The sequence below is a fragment of the Capra hircus genome, chromosome 25, assembly GCF_001704415.2.
Source record: "Capra hircus breed San Clemente chromosome 25, ASM170441v1, whole genome shotgun sequence".
Taxonomy (NCBI): domain Eukaryota; kingdom Metazoa; phylum Chordata; class Mammalia; order Artiodactyla; family Bovidae; genus Capra; species Capra hircus.
In genome coordinates, this window is record NC_030832.1 from 18093036 (window position 1) to 18115900 (window position 22865).

Consider the following 22865-nt stretch of genomic DNA (forward strand, 5'->3'; position numbering starts at 1 on the left):
TTTACTTATTTTGTATGACTCAGGTAACTATTGGTTTCCTCAGTACATTTAGTTAATATTTCCTTAGTGGCAATCTAAGCACTTGTTTATCCCACAGTATAATTAAATAAGAATTGTAACCACCTTAAAGAAAACCCATTTAAAAATATCAATTGATATATCTTTATCTAAATTCCACCAAATTAAACTTTAGTTTTCCTAAGGATCCAATCAACAACTTTTGATCTTATGGGAGAGTTGTAAGGTATAGTTCGGGCTGAGGCAGAAAAGAAGGAGAGATGACGTCAATGGAAGTAGGTTACCTTTATTTAGGCAAGGAGGGGCGGCAGTCAGCCTAATGACCAGGCTGAGTGCAAGAGGGATCAGGGAGGCTTCAAATTTAAAGGGAGGTTTATGGAAGCAATAAGGGATAAGTCAGGCGGGATGCTTTGGGTATTCTTTAGCTGAGATGGCATTTGTAGTTGGGCAGGGGGTGATAAGCCTTTTGGGCAGGGGGTGATAAGTCCCAGATAGATACAACCGGCCTGGAGTATCAGGGCGGTACCTAAATTTCAGGTTTTGTTTTCTCTGAAGTTAGATGATTCAGCAAGGGCCTTTGAGACTGTTGTTTTCTTTTCTAGGCCCAAAGACTCCTTCAAGAGTTTAGAAAGCTTTTTCTTTTTGTTCCCTGTTTGTTTTACCTACTTTTATATAAAGTGCTCCGAGATCCCCAGATTTGAGTAGAATTGAGGAAGTCAGGGCCTTTGACCTAACAGTCCAAATATAACTGTTGGTCAGATATCCCAGGTTAAATTTTTCTAACCCTTAAATACATAACTTTGAACTTTAAACATAACAGACTTGTTTGGCTTTTAATGTTGGGAATCAGTAGGAGGTCACTCTTGGCTCAATTAGGTAGTGTAGTAATATCAAATCTTGTTTAATCACATTAATGTTTATTTTATTTACCCCATTTTAAACAATCATCCAAAGAATTTTTTTTATTCGTTTGAAGTAACTACTTAAAAAATTTTTTTACCTCATTTAAATAATAGTTAGATATTTTTCAAGTTTTTTGTTGATATTCTTCAGTTCAGTTCAGTCACTCAGTCATGCCCAATTCTTTGTGACCCCATGGGCTGCAGCACGATAGGCTTCCATGTCCATCATCAACATCCAGAACTTGCTCAAACTCATATCCAAGTGTCGAGTGGATGATGCCATCCAACCATCTTATCCTCTGTCATTCCCTTCTCCTGCCTTCAATCTTTCCCAGAATCAGGGTCTTTTCTAAGGAGTCAGTTCTTCGCATCAGGTAACCAAAGTATTGGAGCTTCAGCTTCAGCATCAGTCCTTCCAATGAATATTCAGGACTTACTTCCTTTAGGATTGACTGGTTTGATCTCATTGCAGTCCAAGGGACTCTCAAGAGTCTTCTCCAAAACCACAGTTCAAAAGCATCAATTCTTCAGCACTCAGCTTTCTTTATAGTCCAACTCTTGGATCTATACATGACTACTGGGAAAACTGCAGCTTTGACTAGACAAAACTTTGTTGGCAAAGTAATGTCTCTGCTTTTTAACATGCTATCTAGATTGGTCATAGCTTTTCTTTCAAGGAGCAAGCATCTTTTAATTTCATGGCTGCAGTCGCCATCTGCAGTGATTTTGGAGCCCCAAAAATAAAGTCTGTCATTATTTGCATCGTTTCCCCATCTATTTGCCATGAAGTGATGGGACCAGATGCCATGATCTTAATTTTCTGAATGTTGAGCTATAAGCCAATTTTTTCACTCATCTCTTTCACTTTCATCAAGAGGCTCTTTAGTTCTTCACTTTCTGCCGTTATGCTGGTGTCATCTGCATATCTGAGGTTATTGACATTTCTCCTGGCAAACTTGTTTCCAGCTTGAGCTTCATCCAGCCCGGCATTTCTCATGATGTACTCTGCATATAAGTTAAATAAGCAAGGTGACAGTATACAGCCTTGACGTACTCCTTTCCCAATTTGGAACCAGTGCATTGTTCCACGTCCAGTTTGAACTGTTGCTTATTGACCTGCATACAGATTTCTCAAGAGGCAGGTCAGTTGGTCTGGTATTCCCATCTCTTTCAGTCTCTTTCATGTCACTACAGTTCACTCTGGCTTCCTGGACCTCCCTTTACAACTTAACAGGCATCACTCAGAATCTGATCCATAGCCTAATCAACAACACAACCCAAACCACAGCAAATAGACAGAACTTCAGTTCAGTTCAGTTGCTCAGTCATGTCCGACTCAGGCCTCCCTGTCCATCACCAACTCCCGGAGTTTACCCAAACTCATGTCCATTGAGTCAGTGATGCCATCCAACCATCTCATCCTCTGTCATCCCCTTCTCCTGCCCTCAATCTTTCCTGGCATCAGGATCTTTTCAAATGAGTCAGCTCTTCACATCAGGTGGCCAAAGTATTGGAGTTTCAGCTTCAGCATCAGTCCTTCCAATGAACACTCAGGACTGATCTCCTTTAGGATGGACTGGTTGGATTTCCTTGCAGTCCAAGGGACTCTGAAGAGTCTTCTCCAACACCACAGTTCAAAAGCACCAATTCTTCAGCAAAACTTGACTCAATTTTCAATACATTTTATTTATAAAAATGTTGTTTGAAATCCAACATTTTATCGTTAGTATACTGTATTGGTATTTTCTTTATGGGGAGGGACATGGGAGGGGGGTTCAGGATTGGGAACACGTGCACACCCCTGGTGGATTCATGTTGATGTATGGCAAAACCAATACAATATTGTAAAGTAATTATCCACCAATTAAAATAAATACATTTAAATTTTAAAAAAATACAACATTTTAATGTAATTTTTTTTAGCCTGAGTCAGGCAACATAGGTCCATTAATGGAATATAGTCACATTCAGACCATTTATAACTCCTGACTACCCTTGGAAATTAAACCTTATATTACTATCTTTCTCTAGGGTCCTAGGATATTACATTCCAGTTGATTGCTGGAGCAGCCTCCCAAGTCTATTCATGAGAGATCACATTCATGTCCAAAATCATGTATTCAGATGAAAAAGTAAACAACATACACCTCTCCATCATTCCTATTTTGATAGTATGACTCTCCACATCATGTCTCAGGAGAGATGAATACAACATCTACAACACTGACTTGTGTTTGTTTGGGCAAAATCATGACAGGAGTAAATTCTTCCTACTAACTCCTGATGCAAAGACATGACTGAATGACTAAGCACATTGCTCAAGAAATATACTCAAATATCTATTAACCACAAAGCTTAAGAAAGCAACAGCTGAATGTTATTGCCACATAATGTCTGGCTCTTTGTCCTATAATATCTCCCCAAATAAATTAAGTGTTGAAGAAATTTCTAAATTTCTTAATATACCATGGTCATGTTTGCCTAGTTGTGTGTGTGTTTTTTTTTTTTTTTTTTAGCCAATAAGTCTATGTTTTCTGGCTCTTGAATTTAACTCTGTGTGCAAGCCCCCATACAGCAAGGGAAGATAATTCTTTTTTAGAGAGGAAAAGGATTTATAGGGTTATAGCAAGAAAGAGTCCATGGCTTCAGCTGAGTCCTTGTGAAGAAAGAAGAGTCTGTCTTTTCCCTTTTGGACTCTTATCATTGCAGCTTGTGAGAGCTCCCCTGTCTCGTCTCCTACCTGTGTGTATGCTAAATCACTTCAGTCATGTCCGACTCTTTGTAACCCTGTAGACTGTAGCTCACCAGGCTCCTCTAGGCAAGAATTCTGGAGAGATTCTCTAGGCAAGAATACTGGAGTGGGTTGCCATGCCCTCCTGCAGGGGTATCTTCTTGACCCAGGGATGGAACCTACATCTCACGTCTCCTACATTGGCAGGTGGGTTCTTTACCACTAGTGCCACCTTGGAAGCCCAAAAGAGCTGGTTTCTTAACTCTATTTAATTGAAGTTCTGTTCTTTTTTTTTTTTTTAACAATACAAAGCCTTCATTCCTATATGGCAGCAATCATAGAACTAATGGTTACTGCCTTCTTAGGAGACACATGACTCTCCAGTTTGCCCCAGAGGAATCTGGCAGACTTATCTCATTTATAATTTGTTTAGTTTCTATAGGCTCTGAGTTTACAACTTCTGGGATAAAAACATGATTGTCTCAGTTTATCTAAATATTACTGGTGTAATACATATTATTTCCAAATTAAATAATGCAAAAAGTTTAACTTCCAGAACTTTAATCTTCTTTTATAAATTTGTTTAAAGTCTGTATATCAATCAATTTGTTAATGCATGTGAAATTGATACTCCATGACTGTGTCTCCAGTTTGACATATCACATCATATATTGATCATCTGATGAGTCTGTAAGGGCCATACTCATTGCATACTTATTGTCAACAACAATTTACAAAAGTATAACATGGCACTTATGATTTTAAATTATACTTAAACCACCTTCTTTGTGTATTAAATTACAATCAATCTGATATGTAACAATATTTAAAATAAAGTTTGCTGTAATCTCCCTACAGAAAATTTAATTGCTGTGAAATTTTAAAAAATAAATTATGTTTTATATAAAGAAATAAGTCTAATTTTATATATAGATATTATATTGAAGTATAGATGACTTACAATACTATATTAGTTTCAGCTGTACAACATTTTAACATTTTAACATTTTCATACATTACAAAATGATCTCCATGATAAGACTAGTTACAACCTGTCACAATACATAGCTATTAAAATGTTACAGACTATATTCTGTATGTGGCACATTTCATCCCTGTGACTCACTTATCTTATAGCTAGAAGTTTGTGCCTCTTAATCCCCTTCAAGTATTTCATTCGTCCCCACCCCTACTGGCAACTATCAGTTTGCTTTCTTCATCAGTGAGTTTTTTATGTTTGTTATTTTTTTGCCATTTACTTGTTTTTTATTTTTTATTTCACAAGTAAGAGAAACCATATGGTATTTACTTTCTTCGACTACGGTAAGATACCCTAGATATCTATTTGTCAAAATGTCAAGATTTCATTATTTTTATCAGTTCAGTTCAGTCACTCAGTCGTGTCCAACTCTTTGCGACCCCATGAATAGCAGCACGCCAGGCCTCCCTGTCCATCACCAACTCCCGGAGTTCACTCAGACTCATGTCCATCGAGTCCATGATGCCATCCAGCCATCCCATCCTCAGTCGTCCCTTTCTCCTACTGCCCCCAATCCCTCCCAGCATCAGAGTCTTTTCCAATGAGTCAACTCTTTGCATGAGGTGACAAAAGTACTGGAGTTTCAGCTTCAGCATCATTCCCTCCAAAGAAATCCCAGGGTTGATCTTCAGAATGGACTGGTTGGATCTCCTTGCAGTCCAAGGGACTCTCAAGAGTCTTCTCCAACACCACAGTTCGAAAGCATCAATTCTTCGGCACTCAGCTTCTTCACAGTCCAACTCTCACATCCATACATGACCACAGGAAAAACCATAGCCTTGACTAGACGGACCTTAGTCGGCAAAGTAATGTCCCTGCTTTTGAATATGCTATCTAGGTTGGTCATAACTTTTCTTCCAAGGAGTAAGCGTCTTTTAATTTCATGGCTGCAGTCACCATCTGCAGTGATTTTGGAGCCCCCAAAAATAAAGTCAGCCACTGTTTCCACTGTTTCCCCATCTATTTCCAATGAAGTGATGGGACTGGATGCCATGATCTTCGTTTTCTGAATGTTGAGCTTTAAGCCAACTCTTTCACTCTCCTCTTTCACTTTCATCAAGAGGCTTTTTAGTTCCTCTTCACTTTCTGCCATAAGGATGGTGTCATCGGCATATCTGAGGTTATTGATATTTCTCCTGGCAATCTTGATTCCAGCTTGTGCTTCTTCCAGCCCAGTGTTTCTCATGAGGTACTCTGCATAGAAGTTAAATAAGCAGGGTGACAATATACAGCCTTGATGTACTCCTTTTCCCTATTTGGAACCAGTCTGTTGTTCCATGTCCAGTTATAACCGTTGCTTCCTGACCTGCATACAGATTTCTCAAGAAGCAGGTCAGGTGGTCTGGTATTCCCATCTCTTTCAGAATTTTCCACAGTTTATTGTGATCCACACCGTCAAAGGCTTTGGCATAGTCAATAAAGCAGAAGTAGATGTTTTTCTGGAATTCTCTTGCTTTTTCCATGATCCAGCAGATGTTGGCAATTTGATCTCTGGTTCCTCTGCCTTTTCTAAAACTAGCTTGAACATCAGGAAGTTCACGGTTCATGTATTGCTGAAGCCTGGCTTGGAGAATTTTGAGCATTGCTTTGCTAGCATGTGAGATGAGTGCAATTGTGTGGTAGTTTGAGCATCCTTTGGTGTTGCCTTTTTTGGGGATTGGAATGAAAACTGACCTTTTCCAGTCCTGTGGCCACTGCTGAATTTTCCAAATTTGCTGGCATATTGAGTGCAGCACTTTCACACCATTATCTTTCAGGATTTGAAATAGCTCCACTGGAATTCCATCACCTCTACTAGCTTTGTTCATTGTGATACTTTCTAAGGCCCACTTGACTTTACATTCCAGGATGTCTGGCTCTAGATGAGTGATCACACCATTGTGATTATCCGGGTTGTGAAGATCTTTATTGTACAGTTCTTCTGTGTATTCTTGCCACCTCTTCTTAATATCTTCTGCTCCTGTTAGGTCTATATCATTTCTGTCCTTTATCGAGACCATCTTTGCATGAAATATTCCCTTGGTATCCCTAATTTTTTTGAAGAGATCTCTAGTCTTTCCCATTCTGTTGTTTTCCTCGATTTCTTTGCATTGATCGCTGAAGAAGGCTTTCTTATCTCTTCTTGCTATTCTTTGGAACTCTGCAAATATTCCATGTGTGAGTGTGTGTGTGTATCCCAGAATAACAGGCAAGTTTGGCCTTGTAGTACAAAATGAAGCTAGACAAAGTTTAAGAGAATTTTGTCAAGAAAACATGCTACAATCTAGCAAGCACTGTTTTCAAAACAACCCAAGAGACTATTCTACACGTGGACATCACCAGATGGCCAATACCAAAATCAGAATGATTATATTCTTTGCATCTAAAGATGGAGAAACTCTATACAGTCAGTAAAAACAAGACCTGGAGCTCACTGTGGCACAGACCATGGTTCTTTATTTCAAAATTCAGGCTTAAATTGAAGAAAGTATTGAAAACCATTAGGCCATTTAGGTATGACCTAAGTCAAACCCCTTAGGATTACACAGTGGTGGTGATGAATAGAATCAAGGAATTAGATATGGTAGACAGAGGGCTTGAAGAGCTATGGATGGAGGTTTGCAACATTGTATAGAGGCAGTCACAAAACCATCCCAAAGAAAAAGAAATGCAAGAAAGCAAAGTGGTAGTCCAAGGAAGCCTTTCAAGTAGCTGAGAAGAGAAGTGACAGGCAAAGGAGAAAGGTAAAGATATACCCAACTGTAAGTAGAGTTCCAGAGAATAACATGGAGAGATAAGAAGGTCTTCTTAGATGAACAATGCCAATAATTAAAGGAAAATAATAGAATGGGAAAGACTAGAGAGATATTTCTTCAAGAAAATTGGAGATATGAAGGAAACGTTTCATGCAAGGATAGACATGATAAAGGAGAGAAACAGTATGGACCTAACAGAAGCATAAAAGATTAAGAAGAGGTGGCAAAAATACACAGAAGAACTATACAAAAAAGATCTTAATGACCTGGATAACCATGATGGTGTGGTCACTCAACTAGAGCCAGATATCCTGGAGTGTAAAGTCAACTATGCTTTAGGAAGCATTACTTTGAACACAGCTAGTGGAGGTGATAGAATTTTAACCTTCTGCCTAGCTTTACAAATGATTTCTGCTCTCGGTGACCTAATGTAGGAAACTCCCTATGACCTCAGCAGCACACTCCCCTCTGGTCACTAGAGTTATATGTTGTGTGGTTCCCCCCTCTGTGGGCCATGTGGGCTCTTCAGTTAAGGCATGGCAAACTACTGTAGGTATGCTGGTAGGCAAGGTTGGCCCCTAGACTTGTTGGCTGACATTGCCTGTAACATGTAACATTGCCTGTTGGCTGACATTGCCTGTAACATTGCCTGTAACATGTGGCTGACATTGCCAACCAGTGGGCAAAGCTGGTTCCTGGTGTTGTTAGCCATGTGACCTAATATGTTCCAGGGCTGATCTTGGCACACTGGTGGGTCAACCTGGACCCTGGGATAGCTTCAGGTGCCCAACAGGGAGTACCTGGAGTTGGTGTTGGCCTACTGTTGACTGTGGTCATCCTTAGATTTAATTTAACCCTGGAATTCCTCATTATTCATTATTTATATTCCAGAATTTTTTAAAATGTATTCATTCAATACATTTGCTTTATACCAGATGCTCTTCTAAGTGCTTTGTAAAGAATTTAACTTATCACTATTTTTTGTTGTTTTATTGAGATAAGATTGAAATATTATAATCACTGTTTTCTTTAAAAAAAACAAAAAGCAGCAGTTTTTCAAGTCAAAATCTTAACACAGTAATATGCATAGCAAAATATTTTGACATAAAGTCTGGGATTTTCATTGTAAGAAAGCTTTTGGTAATGTATTTAACTTTTAAAATGGATGTGAGGTTATAAATATTAATATTAATGTCTTATAAGTATTATAATAATGTACACTTTTTATTCCTAGTTATTTTTAATATTTTTATGGTCTTTTTTTCCTTGACAAGTCTTCCTAAGAATCTACCAATTTTATTAATCTTTTCAAAACCAGGTTTTGTTTTACTGGTATTCTGTATTGTGTATTTCCTTTCCATTTCATTGATACTTACACTTGTCTTTATTATTTCTTTTCATGTACATTCCCTTGATTTAATTTTCTATTCCTTTTTTTAATTTTTTAGCTTATTGAGTTGGAAGATTATGTCCTTACTTTTCAGCCTTCCTCTTTTCTAATATATACATTAAAAATATAAATTTCCCACTAATCACACTCTTTTGGGGTACATTATACAAATTTTGATATGGCATATTTCATTACCATTACGTCAGACTATTTTTATTTGCCTTTTTATTGGCTAGTTTCCTGATAGTTGAGATGAGCTAGCTTAAGTCCATTGTGGTCAAACCATATACTCAAACTTTTGAAATTTCTGGTTGTTAGTAAACATTCCAAAGGCAATGGAAGAAAATGTACCCAAAGAGACAACATTGGTGTCTCTTTCAATTCTGGTTTCCTCGGTGTGTATGCCCAGAAGTGGGATTGCTGGGTCATAAGGTAGTTCTATTTGCAATTTTTTAAGGAATCTCCACACTGTTCTCCATAGTGGCTGTACTAGTTTGCATTCCCACCAACAGTGTAGGAGGGTTCCCTTTTCTCCACACCCTCTCCAGCATTTATTGCTTGCAGATTTTTGGATCGCAGCCATTCTGACTGGTGTGAAGTGGTACCTCATTGTGGTTTTGATTTGCATTTCTCTAATAATGTGTGATGTTGAGCATCTTTTCATGTGTTTGTTATCCATCCGAATGTCTTCTTTGGAGAAATGTCTATTTAGTTCTTTGGCCCATTTTTTGATTGGGTCATTTATTTTCCTGGAATTGAGCTGCAGAAGTTGCTTGTATATTTTTGAGATTAGTTGTTTGTCAGTTGCTTCATTTGCTATTATTTTCTCCCATTCAGAAGGCTGTCTTTTCATCTTGCTTATATTTTCCTTTGTTGTGCAGAAGCTTTTAATTTTAATTAGATCCCATTTGTTTATTTTTGCTTTTATGTCCAGAATTCTGGGAGGTGGATCATAGAGGATCCTGCTGTGATTTATGTCTGAGAGTGTTTTGCCTATGTACTCCTCTAGGAGTTTTATAGTTTCTGGTCTTACATTTAGATCTTTAATCCATTTTGAGTTTATTTTTGTGTGGGGTGTTAGAAAGTGATCTAGTTTCATTCTTTTACAAGTGGTTGGCCAGTTTTCCCAGCACCACTTGTTAAAGAGATTGTCTTTACTCCATTGTATATTCTTGCCTCCTTTGTCAAAGATAAGGTGTCCATATGTGTGTGGATTTATCTCTGGGTTTTCTATTTTGTTCCATTGATCTATATGTCTGTCTTTGTGCCAGTACCATACTGTTTTGATGACTGTGGCTTTGTAGTAGAGCCTGAAGTCAAGCAAGTTGATTCCTCCAGTTCCATTCTTCTTTCTCAAGATTGCTTTGGCAATTCGAGGTTTTTTGTATTTCCATACAAATCTTGAAATTATTTGTTCTAGTTCTGTGAAAAATATGGCTGGTAGCTTGATAGGGATTGCATTGAATTTGTAAATTGCTTTGGGTAGTATACTCATTTTCACTATATTGATCCTCCGATCCATGAACATGGTATATTTCCCCATCTATTAGTGTCCTCTTTGATTTCTTTCATCAGTGTTTTATAGTTTTCTATATATAGGTCTTTAGTTTCTTTAGGTAGATATATTCCTAAGTATTTTATTCTTTTCGTTGCAATGGTGAATGGAATTGTTTCCTTAATTTCTTTTTCTACTTTCTCATTATTAGTGTATAGGAATGCAAGGGATTTCTGTGTGTTGATTTTATATCCTGCAACTTTACTATATTCATTGATGAGCTCTAGTAATTTTCTGGTGGAGTCTTTAGGGTTTTCCATGTAGAGGATCATGTCATCTGCAAACAGTGAGAGTTTTACTTCTTCTTTTCCAATTTGGATTCCTTTTATTTCTTTTTCTGCTCTGATTGCTGTGGCCAAAACTTCCAGAACTATGTTGAATAGTAGCGGTGAAAGTGGACACCCTTGTCTTGTTCCTGACTTTAGGGGAAATGCTTTCAATTTTTCACCATTGAGGATAATGTTTGCTGTGGGTTTGTCATATATAGCTTTTATTATGTTGAGGTATGTTCCTTCTATTCCTGCTTTCTGGAGAGTTTTAATCATAAATGGATGTTGAATTTTGTCAAAGGCCTTCTCTGCATCTATTGAGATAATCATATGGCTTTTATTTTTCAATTTGTTAATGTGGTGAATTACATTGATTGATTTGCAGATGTTGAAGAATCCTTGCATCCCTGGGATAAAGCCCACTTGGTCATGGTGTATGATCTTTTTAATGTGTTGTTGGATTCTGATTGCAGAATTTTGTTGAGGATTTTTGCATCTATGTTCATCAGTGATATTGGCCTGTAGTTTTCTTTTTTTGTGACATCTTTGTCAGGTTTTGGTATTAGGGTGATGGTGGCCTCATAGAATGAGTTTGGAAGTTTACCTTCCTCTGCAATTTTCTGGAAGAGTTTGAGGAGGATAGGTGTTAGCTCTTCTCTAAATGTTTGGTAGAATTCAGCTGTGAAGCCATCTGGACCTGGGCTTTTGTTTGCTGGAAGATTTCTGATTACAGTTTCAATTTCCATGCTTGTGATGGGTCTGTTAAGATTTTCTGTTTCTTCCTGGTTCAGTTTTGGAAAATTGTACTTTTCTAAGAATTTGTCCATTTCTTCCACGTTGTCCATTTTATTGGCATACAACTGCTGATAGTAGTTTCTTATGATCCTTTGTATTTCTGTGTTGTCTGTTGTGATCTCTCCATTTTCATTTCTAATTTTATTGATTTGACTTTTCTCTCTTTGCTTCTTGATGAGTCTGGCTAATGGTTTGTCAATTTTATTTATCCTTTCAAAGAACCAGCTTTTGGCTTTGTTGATTTTTGCTATGGTCTCCTTTGTTTCTTTTGCATTTATTTCTGCCCTGATTTTTAAGATTTCTTTCCTTCTACTAACTCTGGGGTTCTCCAATTCTTCCTTTTCTAGTTGCTTTAGTTGTAGAGTTAGGTTGTTTATTTGACTTTTTTCTTGTTTCTTGAAGTATGCCTGTATTGCTATGAACTTTCCTCTTAGCACTGCTTTTATAGTGTCCCACAGGTTTTGGGTTGTTGTGTTTTCATTTTCATTAGTTTCTATCATATTTTGATTTCTTTTTTTGATTTCTTCTGTGATTTATTGGTTATTCAGAAGTGTGTTGTTCAACCTCCATATGTTGGAATTTTTAATAGTTTTTCTCCTGTAATTGAGATCTAATCTTAATGCATTATGGTCAGAAAAGATGCTTGGAATGATTTCGATTTTTTTGAACTTATCAAGTTTGGATTTATGGCCCAGAATGTGATCTATCCTGGAGAAGGTTCCATGAGCACTTGAAAAAAAGGTGAAATTCATTGTTTCGGGGTGAAATGTCCTATAGATATCAATTAGGTCTAACTGATCTAATGTATCATTCAAAGTTTGCATTTCTTTGTTAATTTTCTGTTTAGTTGATCTGTCCATAGGTGTGAGTGGGGTATTAAAGTCTCCCACTATTATTGTGTTATTGTTGATTTCCCCTTTCATACTTGTTAGCATTTGTCTTACATATTGTGGTGCTCCTATATTGGGTGCATATATATTTATAATTGTTATATCTTCTTCTTGGATTGATCCTTTGATCATTATGTAGTGGCCTTCTTTGTCTCTTTTCACAGCCTTTGTTTTAAAGTCTATTTTATCGGATATGAGTATTGCCACTCCTGCTTTCTTTTGGTCTCTATTTGCGTGGTATATCTTTTTCCAGCCCTTCACTTTCAGTCTGTATGTGTCCCTTGTTTTGAGGTGGGTCTCTTGTAAGCAGCATATAGAGGGGTCTTGTTTTTGTATCCATTCGGCCAGTCTTTGCCTTTTGGTTGGGGCGTTCAACCCATTTACATTTAAGGTAATTATTGATAAGTATGATCCTGTTACCATTTACTTTATTGTTTTGGGTTCGGGTTTATACACCCTTTTCGTGTTTCCTGTCTAGAGAAGATCCTTTAGAATTTGTTGGAGAGCTGAATTGGTGGTGCTGAATTCTCTCAGCTTTTGCTTGTCTGTAAAGCTTTTGATTTCTCCTTCGTATTTGAATGAGATCCTTGCTGGGTACAGTAAACTGGGCTGTAGGTTATTGTCTTTCATCACTTTAAGTATGTCTTGCCATTCCCTCCTGGCCTGAAGAGTTTCTATTGAAAGATCAGCTGTTATCCTTATGGGACTCCCCTTGTGTGTTATTTGTTGTTTTTCCCTTGCTGCTTTTAATATTTGTTCTTTGTGTTTGATCTTTGTTAATTTGATTAATATGTGTCTTGGGGTGTTTTGCCTTGGGTTTATCCTATTTGGAACTCTCTGTGTTTCTTGGACTTGGGTGATTATTTCCTTCCCCATTTTAGGGAAGTTTTCAACTATTATCTCCTCAAGGATTTTCTCATGATCTTTCTTTCTGTCTTCTTCTTCTGGGACTCCTATAATTCGAATGTTGGAGCGTTTCATATTGTCCTGGAGGTCTCTGAGATTGTCCTCATTTCTTTTAATTCGTTTTTCTTGTTTCCTATTCATTTATTTCTACCATTCTATCTTCTATTTCACTAATCCTGTCTTCTGCCTCCGTTATTCTACTATTTGTTGCCTCCAGAGTGTTTCTGATCTCATTTATTGCGTTATTCATTATATTTTGACTCTTTTTTATTTCTTCTAGGTCCTTGTTAAACCTTTCTTGCATCTTCTCCATCCTTGTCTCTCGGCTATTTATCTGTGATTCCATTTTGATTTCAAGATTTTGGATGATTTTCACTATCAATATTCAGAATTCCTTCTCAGGTAGATTCCCTACTTCTTCCTCTTTTGTTTGGTTTGGTGGGCAACTCTCCTGTTCCTTTACCTGCTGAGTATTCCTCTGTCTCTTCATCTTGGTTATATTGCTGCGTTTGGGGTGGCCTTTTTATATTCTGGTAATTTGTGGAGTTCTCTTTATTATGGAGCTTCCTCACTGTGGGTGGGGTTGTATCAGTGGCTTGTCAATGTTTCCTGGTTAGGGAGGCTTGTGTTGGAGTTCTGGTGGGTGGAGCTGGGTTTCTTCTCTCTGGAGTGCAGTGGAGTGACCAGTAATGGGTTATGAGACATCAAACGTTTTGGAATAATTTTGAGCTGCCTGTATATTGAAGCTCAGGGGAGTGTTCCTGTATTGCTGGAGAATTTGTGTGGTATGTCTTGTTTTGGAACTTGTTGGCCCTTGGGTGGAGCTTGGTTTCGGTGTAGGTATGAAGGCATTTGATGAGCTCCTATTGCTTAATGTTCCCTGAATTCAAGAGTTCTCTAATGTTTTCAGGCTTTGGATTTAAGCCTCCTGCTTCTGGTTTTCAGTTTTATTTTTACAGTAGCCTCTAGACTTCTCCATCTATACAGCACCGATGATAAAACATCTAGGTTAAAGATGAAAAGTTTCTCCACATTGAGGGACACTCAGAGAGGTTCACTGAGTTACAAGGAGAAGAGAAGATGGAGGGGGTAGTTAGAGGTAACTGGAATGAGATGCGGTGAGATCAAAAGAGGAGAGAGCAAGCTAGCCAGTAGTCACTTCCTTATGTGCGCTTTATAGTCTGGACTGCTCAGAGGTATTTATGGAGTTATACAGGGAAGAGGAAAGGGAGGAAGTAGACAGAGGTGACCAGGAGGATAAGAGAGAGGAATGAGAAGGAGAGAGACAAATCCTGCCAGTAACCAGTTCCTTAGGTGTTCTCCACCGTCTGGACCACACAGAGATTCACAGAGTTGGATAGAGGAGAGATGGGGGAGAAAAGAGACAGAGGCCACCTGGTGGAGAAAAAGGAGAATCCAAAGGAGGAGAGAGTGGTCAAGCCAGTAATCTCGCTCTCAGGTAAACTTGGGTAGTGAAGTTTGGGTTTTTAAATGTACAAAATTGACAACAAAAACCTAAGAGCAAAGATTAAAAATCTAGAGTAGAGGTTGGATTTTCAAAAATACAATATTAAAGAAAAGAAGCAGAAGGAAAAAGGAAGAAAAAAAAAACAAACAAACAAACAAAAAACAACAAAAAACAAACAAAAAACCACCAACAACCATCCAAAGACTATATATGGTGTTTGCCTTAAAAAATAAAAAAAAGACTTTTTTTAAAAAATAGTAATAGTAGGTTATAGAAATAAAAAATTAGAGGAGAAATAGAAGACTTAACAATTTAAAAAAAGTTGGAAAAAAAAGAAAAAGAAAAAAACAAAAAAACAAACAAAAAAAAGGAATGATTTTAAAAATAGTAAAAATAAATCTGGCCCTTCTCTTGGCCCTTCTCTGATGTCGTGGGCCGTGTGGGATCACTTCCAAGGTGGTTCCCTCTGTTTAACGTCTTCTGTTTGCTGGTTTTTTAGGCTCACTAGTTCAGTCGCGCTGTGGGGAGGGGGGATGTTGCAAACAAATAGCACTGTCGTGCGCACACAGTGTCTCAGCCCCGCTTGACCTGTCCCTTCTCACGGCGCACAAACCGCTCCGGCTCTACGGCGCTCAGCCGGGAACCGTCTGGGGCCGGCCCTAGGCTGCGTGCACTTCCCCGGTCCAAGCCGCTCAGGTTCAGCGCTCAGGCAGCCCTCAGAGGCACAGATTCGGCTGGGACTGCGCTTTGTGCCCTTCCCAGGTCCGAGTAGCTCAGGAGTTTGGCGAGTGCGATCGCCGTGGCTTGTCACCTTTTCTGCCGCTGCTGCTCAGCTTTCTGGGTGGACCGCTGGCGCCCCCCATGAGGCAGACTGTGACTGTCCAGCACCCCCAGAAGTCTTAGCAAAGGAGCCTGCTTGCAATTAGGTAAGTAAAGTCTCTCCAGGTCTGCAATTGCCCCTTTCCAGTCCTTACGGCTCCCACGGGGGGTGGTCTGCAGCCGGCTTTTCCCGTTCCGTCCTTTGTTCTGTGCTCGGTCCTGGCGGTGTCTTATGTTCGAGCTTTTCGCGTGGTAGCTATCCCACAGTCTGGTTTGCTAGCCCAAGTTAGATCGTTCTGGTTGCGCGTGGGGCGTTCCTGCCCGATTCTTACAAAGCACTGCAGCCCGCGCCTCCCACGCGTCCCTGCCCTGCCCCCACTCCCCAATGGCGGATGCAGGCGTCTGTGCTGCTTTTCCACTGGGGGAGTTACTGTTGGGCTTGTAATCTCTTGGTTTTAATTATTTATTTTTGTAAATAACAAATTGGTTGGTGAAATTTTTTAATTATTTATTTTGTAATCTCTTGGTTTTAATTATTATTTTTCCTTCCTGTTATGTTGCCCTCTGTGTTTCCAAGGCTCGCCACAGACTTGGCAGGGAGAGTGTTTCCTGGTGTTTGGAAACCTCTCTTCTTAAAATTCCCTTCCCGGGACGGGCTTCCCTTCCTGGGACAGAGCTCCCTCCCCACCTCCTTTGTCTCCTTTTTCGTCTTTTATATTTTTTCCTACCTGTTTTTGAAGACAATGGTCTGCTTTTCTGGTTGCCTGATGTCCTCTGCCAGCCTACAGAAGTTGTTTTGTGGAGTTTGCTCGGCGTTGAAATGTTCTTTTGAGGAATTTGTGAGGGAGAAAGTGGTCTTCCCGTCCTATTCCTCCACCATCTTTGGATCGTCTCATGTGTTTTAACATTCAGAAAGAATCATATCATTCATCAATCACATGAGTAATTGGTCTACTTTTCCAACTTTCTTATTCAAATTATATTCTAGTTAGAAATTAACAAGGAGTAAGTTTTTATTTATTTAAATCAACTCTTTTAATCTATTATTTGCCTATAATATAATTCAAACATTTTAAATGAGATTTTAATAAGTTTTAGAACATTTCTATCACCACCATTTCCTTTTGTCCTTTTCTAATCAATACCCACCCGCCTCTACCTGGAGCCCCAGGTAGCCACTGATTTGCAATCACTTGGAGAAGGCAATGGCACCCCACTCCAGTACGCTTGCCTGGAAAATCCCACAGAGAGCCTGGTGGGCTACAGGCCATGGGGTCTCGAAGAGTTGGACACGACTGAGCGACTTCACTTTCACTTTTCACTTTCATGCATTGGAGAAGGAAATGGCAACCCACTCCAGTGTTCTTGCCTGGAGAACCCCAGGGACGGAGGAGCCTGGTAGGCTGCCGTCTATGGGGTTACACAGAGTCGGGCACAACTGAAGCAACTTAGCAGCAGCAGCAGCAAATATAAATGACTAGTTGTGCATTCTCTGTGTAAGGGGAACAGAGTATGTAACATTTCTGTAAGATTTTATAAAATAATAGAAATTCTGGGGTATCAAAGTGAAAACAATAGTTGCTTTAGTTCAGACAGAAATTCAGACTAAATTCTAGCAACTTGAAGATCTTGATTAAACAGTTGTGGGGTTTTGCGCTCAGAATTAATGTGATAATATGATATTAAGATTAGCATGTTATCAAGAAGATAAAACACAGCCTTTAAACTTTATATGAGATTTAAAGCTTTATGTAGTGAGATTTGAAGCCAAGGGAAATTGAGAAATCGATTTTTAAGAAATCTACTAACTCAGCAATAAAAATTAATGAAGAAGAAATACACAAAGCAATATAGATGAATCTGAAATTTGTATAGGTATGTGTGTATGCATGTATGTATATAAATCTTATATCAAATGAGCCACACTCTATTGTTCCAAGTATATGAGCCAAAGCTGATATGATCAGGTTTGCACTTATGTGGGAAGAATTGCTGGAAGATTATACATCAAGCAGTTTTCAGTGTTGACATTCAGGAACTGAAATTGTGATAAGGAATTTGAAGAAATTTTTCTGGTAGTAAAATTATGTGTTGCCTGAACTTCTACTCCGAACATGTTTTCTTTGAAGAATTTTAAAAAACTTAAAAAATCATTTTACTTAGGTAAAATTTAAGATTTTACTTAAACAAGAAAATGAAAATTATCCATAAACACTTAAAACCATTCACTCACATGTGCAGATGGATGTCTTGTACACCATTGTATCATGTTGGTTTAAGAACAGTGCCCAAGAAACAATGAGAACTTAGTAGATATATAGTAAATGAATGAATGAATGGATGGATACTATTATAGAACTTTAGACTCAATGTAAATATGATTTTACTTCTCTAAATTGATATTGTATTGTATGATTTTTACTGCAGAAACATTCTGAAAGCAATTTGATTGGTTTTATCATATCCCATTACATAGAAATAACAATTTTGTCAACAGTATTCAGTTGAATTCTGTTTTTTTATCCAGTTTACCAACCTAGATCTTTTGACTAGGGCACTTCATTCATTACATTTAAAGTAATTATAGATAAAGATGACTTAGTTGATTTTTTGTAGTGATATGTTTTGATTTTCATTTCCTTTTGTGTATATTCTGTAGATAATTTATTTATGGTTACCATAGAGATTGTATATAACATTCTAAATTATAACAATTTATTTTAAACTAATAGCAACTTAACTTCATTCACATCCAAAACCCTCTCTTTTCCAGTTCCCTTACACCTTCCCATATCATGTTACTAATTTCACAAAAGACATCTTTACATATTGTGTACCCATTAACATAATTTATAATTATTGTTTATGCTTTTGTGTTTATATATGGTAAAAAATAAAAAGTGAAGCTATGAACCAAAATTATAACAATACTCCTTTTATATTTGTCTGTATATCTATTTCTATTAAATAATTTTATATTTTTGTACTTAAGTTACTCTCTAAAATTCTTTCATCTCAACTTAAATTCCTCTTAGCATTTCTTATAGGGAAAGTCTAGAGCTAATGAAGTTTAGGGTTGGTTGGATGGCCTCACCAATTCAATGGATATGAACTTGAGCAAACTCTAGGAGATAGTGAAGGACAGGGAGGCCTGACACCCTGCAGTCCATGGGGTCACAAAGAGTTGGACATAACTTAGCAATTAAACAACAACAACAAATTTTATTGAGCACATACTATGAGCCAGGCACTTTTCCTTCTAAAATAATTAATTTAAACTTTACTATATTCTGGGTAGTATTATTCTACCTTTTCCACAGAAGAGAAAACTGAGGCACAGAGAGTAACCTACTATCCATGTGGAACAAAGGCAGACACATGGGAGAATAAAATTTTAAGTCTTCAATAAGTGACATGAAGGTTATTCATGGTTTTATGTGTTTTAAGAGGAGAAGGTTACAGTAGACCAGGAGTTGGCTGGATCACACGTCCCCCCAACTTCTCCTGGCTCTATAAATGTTTTAACCTGGGATCTCAGACCTTGAGCTACACTCACACAGGAATATGACTATGGTAGTGGATTGACCAAATTAGTGTCCCTTTCCTTTGAAGCAGGAACTAACATGTGGTATATGATCTTAACCAGGAGGGCAAGAGAAGTGCAAATCCAGCCCTGTGGTGGGTGAATGATCAAGGGGATGAAGTGAAGTGGAGCTTCAGAGAGATGACAGACTTAACCTGTCGCACAGCCAACGTCTTCACACAGACCTGCGGCCTTCAGACGGGAGACCGTCTAGCCTTGATTTTGCCTCGAGTGCCTGAGTGGTGGCTTGTGTCTGTGGGCTGCATCCGAACAGGTTAGTGACCCAAAGAGACCTTAGGATAGGCCTAGAGCTAATGGGTCCTGAAATATTAGGTGCTTCCTCTTCCCCTAACTTTTTTCTTTTTAATAGTCTTTCCTTCTGTCAAATTCCTTTAAATACTAGTTTAATCCTTCTCATTCACTGTTTCCCTTATACTCACACTTTATCAAGCACAATGTCATAATTCTCCCTTCCTCTCTCTCTCTCTCTCACACACACACATACACACACACTTTCTCTTACACAGTCTCAGACATTCTTACTTCCTTGTAAGATTCATCATTTATTAACATTTTGCCTTATTGGATTCCCTCTCTCCCAGGGAGTCATTAAAGAATCAGTTGCAGATACCGTGACACCCACAAACACGAGATAAATACTGAAATATGTATCTGCTAAGATTTGAGACATTTCTTTCACATAACCACACAAGAAGTCTCACTCTGATTCAATATAGTTACCTGATGTACATCCAGAGTCAAAATTCCTCCATTATCCCAATAATGTCCTTTATAGGATTATTTTTGTGCTTCAATCAAAAACCCAGGATTTCTCCTGGAAGTCCAATGGTTAAGATCCCATGTTTCCAATGCAGCGGTCATGGCTTCAAGGAACCAAGATCCCATGTGCCACACGGCACAGCCAACTGTTTTTGTTTTTGTTTTTAAACAACTGTATAAAATCCAATTGAGGGTCATGTGTTGCATTTAGTTGTTGTCTCTCCGCAGCCTTCTTTAATATAGAATGTTTCTCTACATACTATATTGTCTATGTGACAATGCAATGACAGTTTGAAGTGCCTAAGCCAGATTGTTGCAGAATATCCCTCAGATTTTGTATTTCTGTTTCCTTCTTTATGATTATATTCAGGATGAACATTCTTAGCACAAATACTAGAAGGACTTGTGTCTTTCTTGGTGCACCACATTGGGGATAGATACAGTTGGTTTGTCCTAACATCAATGACATTGTTTTATTACTTTAGAAAGGTAGCATCCACCTTTCTAAAGGTGCATTTTCCCTTTGTAGTTAGTAAGTAATCGGTCATGTAATATTATGGGACTATGTGAATATCCTTTCCCCAACTGTCTTTCAGTTTATGCTTTGAAAATTCATTGATGAGTTTTGACTGAATTAAATATTTTAATGATGGTTTTATATTAGGTATTTCTATTTACATCATACCCTTTACAGTTATTAGCCAGCACTCTTCTGTAGAGATTTTCCTTTCCCTTTAATGCTTGTCTATGCATTGACCTATATAATTAGTATGAGACTCATGGATTCTTTTTGAATCCACTTCAGTTCTGTCATGCATGCTCACACAGTATGTCATGCTCACACAGTATGTCATGCTCTTGTTCATATATTCTCTCTCGTATTTCCTCACAAATAGTTGTTTAATCCATCAAGATCAAGAATTAACAGCAATGGCTGAGTGAGTCTGGAGATGCCATGCCATCTGTATCGTTAAGAGATGTTCCACGATTTATATCTGATCCTGTTCATACTGTCCACACTGTTCTGTGAACCTAGGGTAGACAAGGCACGAGCTGGGGCTGGAAGGAGACTCGAGGAGCCATAGGAACTGCAGACACATTTATTCTTTCCTGGCTGACACAGCAGCCATAGCATAACCTAACACAACACAACCTCTCTCCAGCCTGGCACAGCAGCTGTAGCAGCAGACATGTATTTTCTCTCCTCTCATGGCTGACCCAGCTGGACACAGCCATGATCCAGCAGTAATGCTACTGCTTTTTAGGTGGAACTCCTATCTGCATACAGCACTGAACCCCTAACCAAGAGGGTACCTCGTGACGCACATGCACCATGCTATAAATGATCTCAGCTGCTGCACAGTCATTATTTACAAAACGTGGGGCGAGAGAGCCTGAACACACCATCTTGGCTAATTTGTTCTCTCCCCACACATGAGAAATCCAAGACATGAGTTGAGACCTCTGGGATAAAAAGAATTAAAGAAGATTAGAAGTAAAGGATGAAAGTTCTAAAGGCATAGTACATGAAAATACTGAAGAGTCAGGAGTAGCCTAGATGAAGAATGGTCCTTTTGAAATAGAGAATAGAGTTGTGTGAGAGAAAGATGAAGAGTGAGCAGTGCTCACTCCAATGTCAGGATGACGAGAAAATGGTCTTCCTGGAGAGAGGGCACAGGTGTTAGCAAAGAGAAGAATTGTGAAGGAGAAAAAGTCAGTGCTCTGTGGAACATAAACAGGCTAGTAATATGGAAGGTGAGTAGTGGGAAGACTCAGAAAAGGGACCCTGGTGGAAAAACTAGAATCCAATCCAAGCACACAAAACTTGAATTAATTGTTGGTGATGGGAGAAGGAAGGTAGGAAAGTTTAAAAGACAGTGCGGTTAACTTAAGGTATGAGGAATGAAGGAAACAGAAGAAATTCAAGATGACACAAGAGATGGACAGAGAAGGAAAGGAAAGGAGAAGAAAATGGGGGCAGAGATGCAGCACCAGGGACACCATCCACTTGTATCTTTCCCAGATCCCATGGATAGTTGTGTAAAGAAGGACTCTACTGGCTAGATCCATCTACAGTAGGAAAGTTTAGGATAGGCTTTTCAAATTTTTACTGTGCATAGAAACCACTTGGAGATGTTGTTAAAATGCAGATTCTGAGTCAGTAAGTTTGGGGTGGGGTGTCAGATTCTGTGTCCTAGGTGGTACTGATGCTCTAGACCATACTTTGCATAACAGAGGCTAGCGGATTTCTATGCAGATAAACCAGGCCTGAAGTCCATGGTTGTGAAGCTGTGAAAGCGGAACAAAAACAAGCAATTTCCTTCTCATACCTAGGGATCATCTTCATGCCAGGGACCACCCAGATGAAGGCCAAGGACATTCTCTACCGACTACAGGTGTCTGGAGCCAAAGCCATCGTGACCACAGATACCCTCGCCCCAGAAGTGGAGTCTGTGGCACCTGAGTGTCCTTCTCTGAAAACCAAGCTCCTGGTGTCTGACCACAGCCGTGAAGGGTGGCTGGACTTCCGATCACTGATTAAGTAAGTTTCTGTTCTGACAAATGTACTTTCTGAAGAATGGCAGAAGGCCACTCACTCCCAAGTGCTGGTAGAGAATCAGCCAGTGGGAGGAAACTCACCAGGTCTGAGCTTCTCTCCCCAGCTATGTCACTGATTTGCTAAGCAGCCGTCAGTTAGTTCATTTGCCTCTCTTAGCTGCAAGTGTTTTTATCTATAAAATAGGGAAATTGAGTTTCTATGCCTCTCTCACCAATATATATATATATATACTAATAATATATACCCTTGTGCAAAAGAGATACATAGAGTCAGAGGGTTATTGTGTTTCATTTTCCTTATAGGTGGAGAATCTGAAACATTATTTTTATATAAAAATTAACATTTACAGGAGTTGAATGAAAAGTTAAGATGAATTTTTAAGATGAAACTTGAGACAGTGAAGAATGAGGCTGTGGTTGAGGCTA

The 22865-nt window shown here is 38.6% G+C and overlaps 1 protein-coding gene across 3 annotated transcripts in view; it reads left to right on the top strand.

Moving 5' to 3' along the window:
- The window catches only part of ACSM1 (acyl-CoA synthetase medium-chain family member 1), a 64092-nt gene that overhangs the window by 23058 nt on the left and 18169 nt on the right, over positions 1 to 22865 (top strand). For all 3 annotated transcript variants that reach the window (XM_005697556.3, XM_005697557.3, XM_018040945.1), the window contains exons 3-4: positions 19164 to 19374; positions 22215 to 22422. In XM_005697556.3, the coding sequence (XP_005697613.1) occupies positions 19164 to 19374; positions 22215 to 22422 (419 nt within the window). The remainder of the gene's footprint in view (positions 1 to 19163; positions 19375 to 22214; positions 22423 to 22865) is intronic.